General features: G+C 39.3%; 1 protein-coding gene across 4 annotated transcripts in view; it reads left to right on the top strand.

The window, feature by feature from the left end:
- F8 (coagulation factor VIII) overlaps positions 1-12,776 on the top strand; it is a 132,404-nt gene that overhangs the window by 22,846 nt on the left and 96,782 nt on the right. For all 4 annotated transcript variants that reach the window (XM_045140839.1, XM_045140838.1, XM_004672647.2 and 1 more), the window contains exons 3-6: positions 1,089-1,211; positions 8,071-8,283; positions 9,900-9,968; positions 11,320-11,436. In XM_045140839.1, the coding sequence (XP_044996774.1) occupies positions 1,089-1,211; positions 8,071-8,283; positions 9,900-9,968; positions 11,320-11,436 (522 nt within the window). The remainder of the gene's footprint in view (positions 1-1,088; positions 1,212-8,070; positions 8,284-9,899; positions 9,969-11,319; positions 11,437-12,776) is intronic.

Raw genomic sequence — 12,776 nt, 5'->3', positions numbered from 1 at the left:
ATTTATTTAACAGAGAGAGAGAGAGAAAGAGAATGGGTGTGCCAAGGCCTCCAGCCACTGCAAATGAACTCCAGGCACGTGTGCCCCTTTGTGCATCTGGCTAACGTGGGACCTGGGGAATTGAACCTGGGTCCTCTGGCTTTGCAGGCAAATGTCTTAACCACTAAGCCATGCCTCCAGCCCTGCTGAGACTTATTAAAAACAAGTGTCCTCATATTCTAAACAAAGATATCAGCTATTTATTAATATTTGTTCAGTTGGTGATCCAAAACTGATCTGTGATTCCAAATCCATGACTCATCTCCCATCTATATACAAGAAATCTAGATATTTATGAAAAGGTTTGCAATTGAAGGTTTCTTTGGAGGACTCTCTTTCATGGCAAGTAGAATAAGGGAGGCTTTAGGAGAACTACTTATAATACTTGAGATATGACCTATAGAACTGGGTAGACACTGATGAGTACTTGGTTTTGTCTGAGAAAACTTTTAAGGTCAAAGATTGGGAATAACTTACCCTGGTTGCATACCAGGGAGGGTTAGGTATAGTAGAATCTGTCTACACTACTGTTCTATGTGGTTTATACTATCAGAACCAGAAAATAAGAAAAGACATACATATAATCAGCTAGAGACAGTATATCCCATACCAAGGAAATGTACAGTGTGGTGCTTTTATATCAAGGTTGGGAGATAAGGGTCTCTAATGAACTCATATACATTCCCTAAGGAGGAAAACACCAGAATTTTGGCATGTGCTACAACCAAGCTCTACTAATACCACATCAATATCTTTCCTTCTAAGGAAAAACTTATTATCATTTATTGTTTTTCACTTCCTCCTCTTTCCATATGTTCCTATCTTAGAAGACCCAGAGATAGTGATCAGTTGAGGAGGAAGATTAGGAGAAGATAGGGAAGGTTTGATGCTACCAACAAAAGTATTTTTACTCACTGAAGGTTTCTACTTATAGTAGTAACCACATGAACATGCTTCTCTACTATGACTTTGACCCTCACTTTTGTAATGACAGATTTTCTGGAGTGCTATTCTCTAAGTAATCTTTGAGGGACATCTCATTATTGCAGGGTTGCTGGGTCCTACCATTTGGGCTGAGGTTCATGACACCGTGGTCATTACACTTAAGAACATGGCTTCTCATCCTGTTAGTCTTCATGCTGTTGGCGTATCCTACTGGAAAGCTTCTGAGGGTAAGTCAGATGTCCTCCTAATGTCCTGTCATTCTAAGTATGGAAAGGTGAGATTCATGTTATTCATGGTGGTGGCTATTTTTTGTCCATTTTGGGTTGCTATGCCAACATACCTAGCTTGATACTTTAAGAAGTAAGAGGTTTATTTAACATAGTTATGAGACTAAAGAGCATCAGCTAGAGTGAGGTTTTCACAGAGGAGCATATTATAAGCTACGAGCCAAAAAATAAGTTTTCTCTTATTCAAACATTAATTCCTTCAAGTGTTTTTAAAATATTTTTATTTATTTATTTGAGAGAAGGAAAGAGGCAGAGAGAGAGAGAATGGGCACTCCAGGGCTTTCAGCCACTGTAGACGAACTCCAGATGCATGCACCACCTTGTGCATCTGGCTTACATGGGTACTGAGGAATCAAACTGAGGTCCTTTGGCTTTGCAGGCAAATGCCTTAACCACTAACCCATCTCTCCAGCCCTAATTCCTTCAAGTGTTTTGAAAGCCTAAAAGAACATTATTCCTGTCTCTCAAAATGCTAGACTACAGGACTGGAGAGACCGCTTAGCAGTTAAGACACTGTCTGTAAAGCCAAAGGACCTAGGTTCAATTCCTCAGGACCCATATAAGGCAGATACATAAGGTGATGCCTGCATCTGGAGTTTGCAACAGCCAAAGGCCCTGGCGTTCCCATTCTTTCTCTCTCTACCTCTTTCTCTTCCTATCAAGCAAATAAATAAATTATAAAAATATACTACAATACAAAGATTTCAAGATGAGGTTATTGTCTGTACTTATTGTTTCCCTAGCACATGACACAAGGCCTAAGCCTATAGTGGATATTCTGTAGAAGAACCAGAGTGTAGAAAACACCAGTCCCTTTTCCCCTAAATTTATATATATTCCTTATGCCTTAGAATTGCTTCTTCTAGGGGCTGAGAATGTAACTCAGGCCTTCAGTTTGCTTTTCTTTTTTTTTGCTTTCTTTTTTGTTGTTGTTGTTTTTTGTTTTTCGAGGTAGGGTATCACTCTGGCTCAGGCTGACCTGGAATTCACTATGTAGTCTCAGGGTGGCCTAGAACTCACGGTGATCCTCCTACCTCTGCCTCCTGAGTGCTGGGATTAAAGGCATGCGCCACCATGCCTGGCCAGTTTGCTTTTCAAAAAGTCCCAAAACAGGGGCTGAAGAGACAGCTCAGCAGTTAAAGGAATTTGCTTGCAAAGCCTGCAGGCCTGGGTTCCATATGGCACTTGCATCTGAAGTTTGTTTGCACAGGCAAAAAGCCATGGTGTGGCCATTCTCTACTCCTCTCTCTCTCTCTCTCTCTCTCTCTCTCTCTCTCTCTCTCCCACTGTCAAATAAATAAATAAAAATTAAAATGTCCTAAAATATTGTTAATAAAGCCAGGCTTGATGGTGCACACCTGTAATCCCAACTTTTAAGAAGATGATGCAGGAGGAAAACAAGTCTAGGCTACCTGGTCTACAAAATGAGACCTTGTATCTAAAATTATTGCTTCTTCTAAATGTACTTTAGACTATGCCATTTTCTTAAAGCTTGTACCTGCCTGATAACAATGATTGGTTCAGAGCTAAGTAGTTGATCCATATGTCTCACCTGCTTGGCTGCAATTAATGTTTCTATAGATAGGTACCTTACCCAGACCATATCAAAGAACTTTCTTCCTCCATGATTTAAAAACTTGTGAGAAAGTATATACTACTAACAGATAACTCTGTCTTTGTGATGACAAAGTCAAGTTCCTACTTGCTCATGGTTACATTGTGCCCCCTAAATGGCCACATTCTAGGAAAAGGATCTTATCCAATAATCAGGCATTAGATGGTCTATATTGCACTCCAATACAATCTTCTTGTGGCTATGGAGCACTTGAATTGTTTTAGTTCCCAATTGAGACATACTGTAAAACACACTGGATTTCAAAGGCTTAATGTCTTCTGAAAAAGGAATGTAAAATATTTCATTTTAATGATAACATGTTAAAATTATGATATTTCAGATGTATTAGGATATAATAGTACATTATTAAAATAATTTCATTCCTTCCTTTCTCCTTTCCTTCATTTCTTTGAGACAAGGTCTCACTATGTAACTCAGGCTGGCCTTGAATTTGCAGTGATGCTCCTGCCTCTGTTTCTTGAGTGCTGGGATTACAGATGTGTACCACCCATGCCCAGCTCTTTTATTTTTCTTATTATATCTACTGGAAAATTTTAAATTATACATATTGAGCACATTATATTTCTATTATGACTCGTCTTTACACTTTTAAAAAATATTTTAATTTATTTATGAGAGAGAGACAATGGATGTGCTAGGATATCTAGCCACCACAAATGAACTTCAGATGTATATGCCACCATGTGCATCCTGCTTATGCAGGGTCTGGGGAACTGAACCTGGATTCTTAGGCTTCACAGGAAAGAATCTATTCCTGGAAAGAAAGAGTCTCAACTCTTTCTGAGCTATGTCACTTATACTGGAATTCCTCAAAGTTTTTTTTATCAGCTACAAAGACCATCTGTGAGGAAAGGGTTGAGGAGGGGATTAAAGCTAGGATTACTGAAATGCTACCATTTTATTCAAAGCCCCAAAGTTTAATTAGGTCCTCTGTTTGCCCTTGTGGAGCCAGTCCAAGAATCCTGAAAATCCTACTGCATCTGCATTCTTTTGCTTGGAAATCTTCCTAGGGAACGATTAAGAGGAATTTTCCTCTTCCCTTATGATCTGGCTTTCCAATTATTCTCTCACTGCCTTGGTTTTCAATATGGATGCTTTCATATGCTGAGAGACAGCTAGGAGAAACAGAAGATGACTTCAATAAAACAATCTATTTGGCCCCAACTACAGCTAGCTTCTCCATTATCTTACAATGCTAGAAAGAAGTTAAGGAGGTACCAGTTGCCTATAGTACTGTCAGGATAGTCTATAGCATTTATAAACCAAGAAGATTCAAGAAGTCATTGATAAATTATTGGAGCACATATTCGGCATTATACAGCCTATACAGAATGACTAGTGATTCTGGAATAGAAAGGCTTAACTTTCTGCACTACTTTTTTTTTTTAATTTATTTATTTGAGAGCGACAGACACAGAGAGAAAGACAGAGGGAGAGAGAGAGAGAATGGGCGCGCCAGGGCTTCCAGCCTCTGCAAACGAACTCCAGACGTGTGCGCCCCCTTGTGCATCTGGCTAACGTGGGACCTGGGGAACCGAGCCTCAAACCGGGGTCCTTAGGCTTCACAGGCAAGCGCTTAACCATTAAGCCATCTCTCCAGCCCTCTGCACTACTTTTATGAGGCAAGGTCAAATGTAGGTTGTGGTGGCATAGTATAGAGGAAAAACAATCCCAGGTTCTGGCTGGAGACCAGCAGGATACTTCCATGGAGTTTATCAACTTAGGAGTTTTCAGACTAATATAGCAAAACTTTTGGGAGGCATAAATATTAAAAGTAAAATAGAACTAGTAGAGAAAAACATAGAAAAAGAAAGTCTTTATAAGCTCCACATAGAGAAAAACATAGAAAAAGAAAGTCTTTATAAGCTCCACATAGGCAAACATCTTAAACGAAAAGCAAAAGTAGCAACATAATGCCAGGAATAACTTTCTAAAATATTTATCATAACAACATTAAATTCTTGCCAGGTGTAGTACTGTCCACTTGTAATCCCAGCACTCAGGAGGCTGATATAGAAGAAGTGTGACTTAAGTCCAGCTTGGGCTACATAGAGAGACCCTATTTTCAAAATTCAAAATAGCTGGGCGTGGTGGCGCATGCCTTTAAGCCCAGCACTAGGAAGGCAGAGTAGGAGGATTACCGTGAGTTCAAGGCCACCCTGAGACTCCATACTGAATTCCAGGTCAGCCTGGGCTACAGTGAGACCCTACCTTGAAAATCCAAAAAAAAAAAAAAATCAAAATAAATCCTTTATGTTAAATACATTCAAAAAGAATACACACATCTATTTTTAAAGATGCTTCTCAAATTCTGTTTCTTTAATCAAATATTACCAAGAGTAGGAAGTTTAATTTTAATTAATTAATTTATTTATTTATTTTTGGGTTGTTTTTTGTTTTTTGTTTTTTTTTTGTTTTTTTGGGGTTTTTCAAGGTAGGGTCTCACTCTGGTCCAGGCTGACCTGGAATTAACTCTGTCATCTCAGGGTGGCCTTGAACTCATGGCAATCCTCCTGCCTCTGCCTCCCGAGTGCTGGGATTAAAGGCGTGCACCACCACGCCCAGCTTTTTTTGTTTTTTTGAGGTAGGGTCTCACTCTAGCCCAGGCTGACCTGGAATTCACTATGGAGTCTCAGGGTAGCCTCGAACTCATGGCAATCCTCCTACCTCTGCCTCCCGAGTGCTGGGATTAAAGGCGTGCGCCACCATGCCCGGCAGGAAGTTTAGGCATGTAAATTTTTTGGCTCAAGTGTAGACTCTTGCCTAGTTTATGTTCTCAGATTGTTGGAGAACCTGATAAAGAATAAGAAAATAAATATATTTTCATGTTTTAAATTTATTTTTTACCGGATGCATGTGCCACTTTGTGCATCTGGCTTCTTGTGGGTACTGGGAAATTGAACCCGTGCTTTCAGGACCTGCAAGCATCTTTAACCACAGAGCCATCTCTACAACCCATAAATATTTATTGAATAAATGTTTTGATATTATATTGTAATTATACCCCTATATTTCTATGTCATTCACCAACATAGTATTGGCCCTATAGGGAAGAACCTAGCCAATTTTTTGAATGTGTGTGTTTGTGTACTATGTACGTGTGTATGTATGTTTGTATGTGTATGTGAACATGCATGAAGAGTCCAGAGGTTGACATTGGGTATCTTCCTCAGTTACTCTCTACCTTAGTTTTTGTTGCAGTTACTTTCTCATTGCTGGAACGAAACACCTGAACCAAAGTAACTCAAGGGAAGAAATGGATTATTTCAGTTTACAGTTTTAAAGGGAGGTATCATCATGGTGGGAAAAGCAAGACATAGCAGGAAGCTGGCTCACATTATGTCACAGCAGCTGGGAGGGAGCAGCAAGAGAGAGCTAGCTAGGGAATACTCAGTAGGGCTGGACTGATAAAACTCAAGGTCTGCCCCCAGTAATACACCTCCTCCAATAGTGTTCCACCTCCCAAAGGTTCTACCAGTTGGGGGTTGAGAATAAGGTTTAATCACAAACACCTGAGGCTATGGGGGGCATTTCACATTCAAACCACCAGAGTCTCTCACTGAACCTATAGTTCATAGATTTGGCTAGACTACCTAGCCAGAAAGCCCTAGGGATCCTCCTGTCTTTACGTTCTCAGTGCTGGCATTACAGACATGCACAGCCATGCCAGCTATTTATATGGGTTCTAGGTATCCAAATTGAGGTCCTCATGCTTAGATGACAACTGTTTTACCCACTGAGCCATCTCACAAGCTGTGTCTCTGTATTTCATCCTTTATATATTCATATATATATATGTACATATATATATATATATATATATATATATATATATATATATATGAATGAAACTTTATATCTAGTCCTTGCCAACAATGAACATGTACTATAGAGGTACTTTGATGCTTGTTGTTGGGTTGGCTTGAATTAGGCAAAAGATATAAGAGTGGAGGCAATATTTGGCTGGAGGGATAGCTTAGAAGTTAAGGTATTTGCCTACAAAGCCAAAGGACCCAGGTTCCATTCCTCAGGGCCCACGTTAGCCAGATGTACAAGGGAGCACATGTGTCTCGATTTGGTTTGCAGTGGCTGGAGGCCCTGGCATGCCCCCTTTCTCTGTCAAATAAATAAATAAATAAAAATAAAATATTTTTAAAGAAATGGAGGCAATATTATTGATTGACAGAATTAGAGCTCTCAACAAGAACCTTGTGCAATGTCTAAAAAAGTTAAACATTTCTATATATCTCTCTTTCCTTGAACATTTTGAACATTTATCTTTTCTGTTGTTGTTTTTCAAAGTAGGGCATCACTGTAGCCCAGACTGACCTGGAATGTGAATTCCAGTCTCAGGCTGGCCTTAAACTCACAGTGATCCTCCTATTTTTTTTTAAATTTTTTATTTATTTATTTGAGAGTGACAGACACAGAGAGAAAGACAGATAGAGGGAGAGAGAGAGAATGGGCGCGCCAGGGCTTCCAGCCTCTGCAAACGAACTCCAGACGCGTGTGCCCCCTTGTGCATCTGGCTAACGTGGGACCTGGGGAACCGAGCCTCGAACCGGGGTCCTTAGGCTTCACAGACAAGCGCTTAACCGCTAAGCCATCTCTCCAGCCCCTGATCCTCCTATTTTTGCCTCCGGAGTGATGGGGTTAAAGGCTTGTGCCACAGATCTGGGAGAGAGAGGAGAGATAGAGAGAATGAAAATGGGCACACCAGTGCCTTTACCCACTGCAAACAAATTCCAGACACATGAGCCACTTTGTGCAACTGGCTTTACATGGGTACTGGGGAAAGAAACTCTGATTGTTAGGCTTTATGGGCAAGTGCCTTAACTGCTGAGCCATCTCTCCAGTCCCAATTTATCATTTATTTCTTTTCTGGCGGGGGGTTCGAGGTAGGGTCCCACTCTGGTCCAGGCTGACCTGGAATTAACTATGTAGTCACAGGGTGGCCTCAAACTCATGGCGATCCTTCTACCTCTGCCTCCCGAGTGCTGAGATTAAAGGCGTGTGCCACCACGCCCTGCTCCAATTTATCATTTCTTTATGGTGAAAGTTTTCAAAATCCTGGAAGTCTATTTCCATTGGTGGCAATGAGCTTAATATTACTATAAGTGGAAATAAGTGTAGAAAGGACAATTTTATCCCTTCTTGTTTTAGGAGTTGAATATGATGATCAGACAAGCCAAAAGGAGAAGGAAGATGATAAAGTTTTTCCTGGTGAAAGCCATACCTATGTTTGGCAGATTCTAAAAGAGAATGGTCCAATGGTTGCTGACCTTCCATGTCTCACCTATTCATATCTATCTCATGTGGACCTGGTGAAAGATCTGAATTCAGGCCTTATTGGACCTCTGCTGGTATGTAGAGAAGGTAAGTATAAGGAAAAGTAGGATTGAGATGAATCAAAAAGAGAAGTACAAACACCACTGGTAACAGTAAACATTCATGTTCTTTCCTCTGAAGAGGCTTCTTTTCCCTTGGAATTATGATTATGGAAAAGGAGAATATTTCAGTTTCTGAGAGGAGTATATATCCTAACAAAACATACATATTCCTTGTATAGTGAAAACTATGAAATGCTGATGAGAGAAATAAAAGAAGACCTAAATAAGTAGAGAAACAAATTATATTCATGGGCTACAAGATTTAACATAGTAAAGATGCTTATTCTCCCTAATGGGCATGTTGATTTCAGTTCCAATCAAAATCCAAGTATGGTTTTTGTTGATGTAGACAAGCTGACTTGAAAATTTATATGGAAAGTCATTGTTAGATTAGCTAAACATATTTTGTAAAAGAAGAATAAGGCTGAAATAAACCCTATTCTATTTAATGACTTGTTACATAGCTTTAGAAATCATGACATTTGTCAATGTGTCCAGAGGTGACTCAGATAGCATGGGAAAAAGAGAATTGGTTCCAGCTCATTGAAGACACATCAGAATTAGATCAGAAGGGATGGCTGATGAGAGGGCATTAGTTAGGTAATGCCTCTGCCTCTTGGCCCCACATGGTGTTTTTATTTAATTTTGATTTTAATTTTCTTGGATTTTTTGAGGCAGGGTCTCACTGTGGCCCAAGATAACCTGGAATTCACTCGGTAGTCCCAGGCGGGCCTGGGTAATCCTCCTGCCTCTGACTTCAAGAACTGGGATTAAAGGTGTGCACCACCATGCCGAGCAAGAACAGTTTTTAACCAGCTGGATTTGTATAGTATCCTTGAGAGAAATTTAACTTTGTAGTTGTTTTTTAATCGATTCCTCTTATCCTAGCATGAAAAGCAACATATATTTTGTTAATGTCTTAGCCTGAGTGAATTTTTTGCTTTTTACTTATTAAGGGTTGGGCAGAGATAAAGAAGAGGAAAATATAATAAACAAAAATGTTCCTACCTTAAGTAAATCTACAAACAAAACTTCCCAATCAAAATAAGTGAGCCAACAAACTCAACAATTAAAGCATGAAGCAAGTTCATTTTTTACCTTTAATAACTATATTAATATACATTTAAATGTGACTTTAGGTGTTTATTTCTATTTTACTCATAACTTTTTGTTTTTTTGCAGTTGCTAAAGTATAAAAAGTTACAAGAGTAATAGAAGTTCACCATATCAATTGCCTGCAAACAAATTTTCCATTACCAATCTTTGCACTTTTATAATTTTTGTGGTGGTGGTGGTGGTGTGTATGTGTGTGTGTGTTTACATAGCTTGTATTTTTGTTTTTCAAATTCCATTTGATAGCTTTCATTATATTTTTTAAAAGTAATGATCTAGAATAAATTTTAAACTTAATAACTCTGATAGTTTTAGAAGCATTGATTTGGGAGACCTTACATCAAAGAAAAAATGTTATAGCAAAGTTAATAGTACACAAAGGACTATATTTTTACTCTCACACTATTGATGAAGAAAGCGCTCCCCCCTGTGGCACTATTCTTAAACGCTATTTTAAATCAAAGATAAATGATCTCACTTCTTTTTCAGGGAGTCTATCCAGAGAAAGGACCCAGATGTTGCACCAATTTGTACTACTTTTTGCTGTATTTGATGAAGGTTAGTGGCCTTTAGCCTGAAATGTTGGATTCTTGAAAGGAGTAAAATATATTATAACCATATTACATTGATTTAGTATTTGAGAACTTGGGCTTCTTTTTAGAGAGGTGGCTGATTATAAAAAGATCACAAAATACAGAAGATACGAATGAATTATAAAACAAAAATGTGACCACTGGCTGGAGATATGGCTCAGCAATTAAAGGTACTTGCTTACGAAGCCTGACAGTCTGGGTTCAATTTCCCAGTACCCACATAGAGCCAGATGCACAAAATGACACATGCATTTGGAGTTCATTTGCAGTGGCAAGAGGCCCTGGCACGGCCATATTCGCCCTCTGCCTCTTTCTCTCTCCCTCCCTCTCTCTCAAATAAATAAAAATTTACAAGATTTTTTTAAAAATGTGACCTACATTCCACTGGTAGATATGAGGAAAGAAGATAAAGCAGCTGGGTTAGCTGCTAACTAATACTTTTTGTTCTCCACTTTCTACAAATCTTTCTTAAATTTTTATCTCTTGTTAAGCGAGCAATGTTTGGCAAATTATTTACCTCTCCTTACTTCAGTTTCATTACATCTGAAATTGAAATAATAGTATTTGTCATAGTATTTGTTGTGAGCATGAAGTAATGTTATGTAGGTAATTTAGAACATCATAGCACAGAGTAGGTCTCGTCTTGCTAATGGAATCATATAATCAACATCAGAATTTATCCCCTTCTTTTTTTAAAAGGTAGAGTCTCACTCTAGCCCAGACTGACCTGGAACTCACCCTGTCGTACCAGGCTGGCCTTAAACTTATGGCTATCCTTCTACCTCTGCTGGGATTAAAGGCATGCACCACCCCACCTAGCTTCTCGCCTTCTTATTTGAGGTCATCATCATCTTTACTCTGACTAGCTTCCCTGTCTTTTTGTGTTCCTGCCACTCCATTATTACTGAAGCATCTTGAGTAATTTCTAGTGTCTTCTCTCTTGTTAATTTTGGAGAGGGAGTTGTAAAGCCTTCAGGTCCCTGAGGTTATATTACTGTAAAATGAGGTGAAGGAAGGACTGATAGCCCTTTCCGAACATATCAGCTAACCAGCAGAATGAAATCTTCATGGCTCAAACTAACCAATATTCTCCCTTACACTATCACTCGTCATTATTCTTTCCCACCTATTGTTAAGAAAATCAGTTTGAACAAAAATGCCTGCCACCTGCAATTTTCTTCTCAACTGACTTTGAGCCTGTGTCTGTTCTGCTGACAAAGAATGTGACTAGTCTTTTCCCAAAGGAAGGAAAACAGGAGCATCATTCACAGAACAGAGCTTGGCTGACCTTATTTTTGCCTTCTCTCTCTCATTAGGGAAGAGTTGGCACTCAGAAATAAAGGGCTCCTTCACACAGGCTGGGAATTCTGCATCCACTAGAGCCGGGCCTGAAATGCACACAGTCAATGGCTATGTAAACAAGTCTCTGCCAGGTATGTACATGAGTACTCAACAATCCCCAAGGTTTTCTTTTTTCTTTCTTAGACTTTTTTGCTTTGTTTTGTTTTGTTTTTGTTTTTTGAGGTAGGGTCTCACTCTAGCCCAGGCTAACCTGGAATTCACTATGTAGTCTCAGGGTGGCCTTGAACTCACAGTGATCCTCCTACCTCTGCCTCCCGAGTGCTGGGATTAAAGGCATGCACCACCATGCCTGGCTCTTTCTTAGACTTTTTTTAAGGTAGGGTCTCACTCTAGTCCAGAAAGACCTGGAACTCGTTCTGTAGTTCCAGGCTGGCCTTGGACTCACAGTGATCCTCCTACCTGTTCTTGCTGAGTGCTGAGATTAAAGGTGTGCACCACTACGCCAGGGTCCTTAAGGATTTCTAAATTCAAAATCTGTAGCTCTCTTTGCCAATTCTCAGCTCTGTACTCCAGCTAGAAGCCCACTTAAGGAAAAAGTATTTAATAGGAGCCCGAGATATGGAAGAAATATGCAAAGATAAACAAATAAAATAATAACCCCAGAGAAGAAAGATATACTTCTCAAAAAAATACTTGTCAAAAAATTAATTTTTGCTTATAAATAAAATTACCTATTAGTATAAACAAAAACAGTAATCTCACAGTAAATTGTCATCATGACATTTTTTCATTTTGTTACTACATATATTTTATTTTATTTTTTTATTAATTAGTTTTGTACTCAGTGAATACAGTAAATTGGTACCATTGTTAGGTTCATCCATGTCCTACCCACTCCCCCTGGCCCCTCTTTGTGGAGGTATATGGATTATGCATTGTGGAGTTAGCCTCATGATATTTTGAAGGACAAAGACAAGATACTTAAAGCTTCTTATTGGTCTTATATAATGGAAGAGATATTAGAATGAAAATATAATACAGGAAGAATAAAAACATATTCAGGGCTAGAGAGATGACTTAATGGTTAAGGCACTTGCCTGAAAAGCCTAAGGACCCTGATTCAATTCCCCAGGACCCACATAAGCCAGATGCACAAGGTGGCACATGTGTCTGGAGTTCATTTGCAATGGCTGGAGGCTCTGGTGCACCCATTTTCCCTCTCTCTCCCACCGCCCCCCCCATCCTCCCCTCTCTTTCTGCCTCTTTTTCTCTTTCAAATAAATAAAATTTAAAACTTTTCAAAAACATTTTCAGAAATGGAAGGCCCTAGAAGCCACTGCATATGTACTACATTAAAACTAACATGTAAGCTGGACGTGGTGGCGCATGCCTTTAATCCCAGCACTTGAGAGGTAGGAGGATTGCTATGAGTTCAAGGCCACCCTAAGACTACATAGTGAATTCTAGGTCA

The sequence above is a fragment of the Jaculus jaculus genome, chromosome X, assembly GCF_020740685.1.
Source record: "Jaculus jaculus isolate mJacJac1 chromosome X, mJacJac1.mat.Y.cur, whole genome shotgun sequence".
Taxonomy (NCBI): Eukaryota; Metazoa; Chordata; class Mammalia; order Rodentia; family Dipodidae; genus Jaculus; species Jaculus jaculus.
Note: the sequence above shows the minus strand (reverse complement) of the source record. Positions and strands in the feature narration are given on the sequence as shown.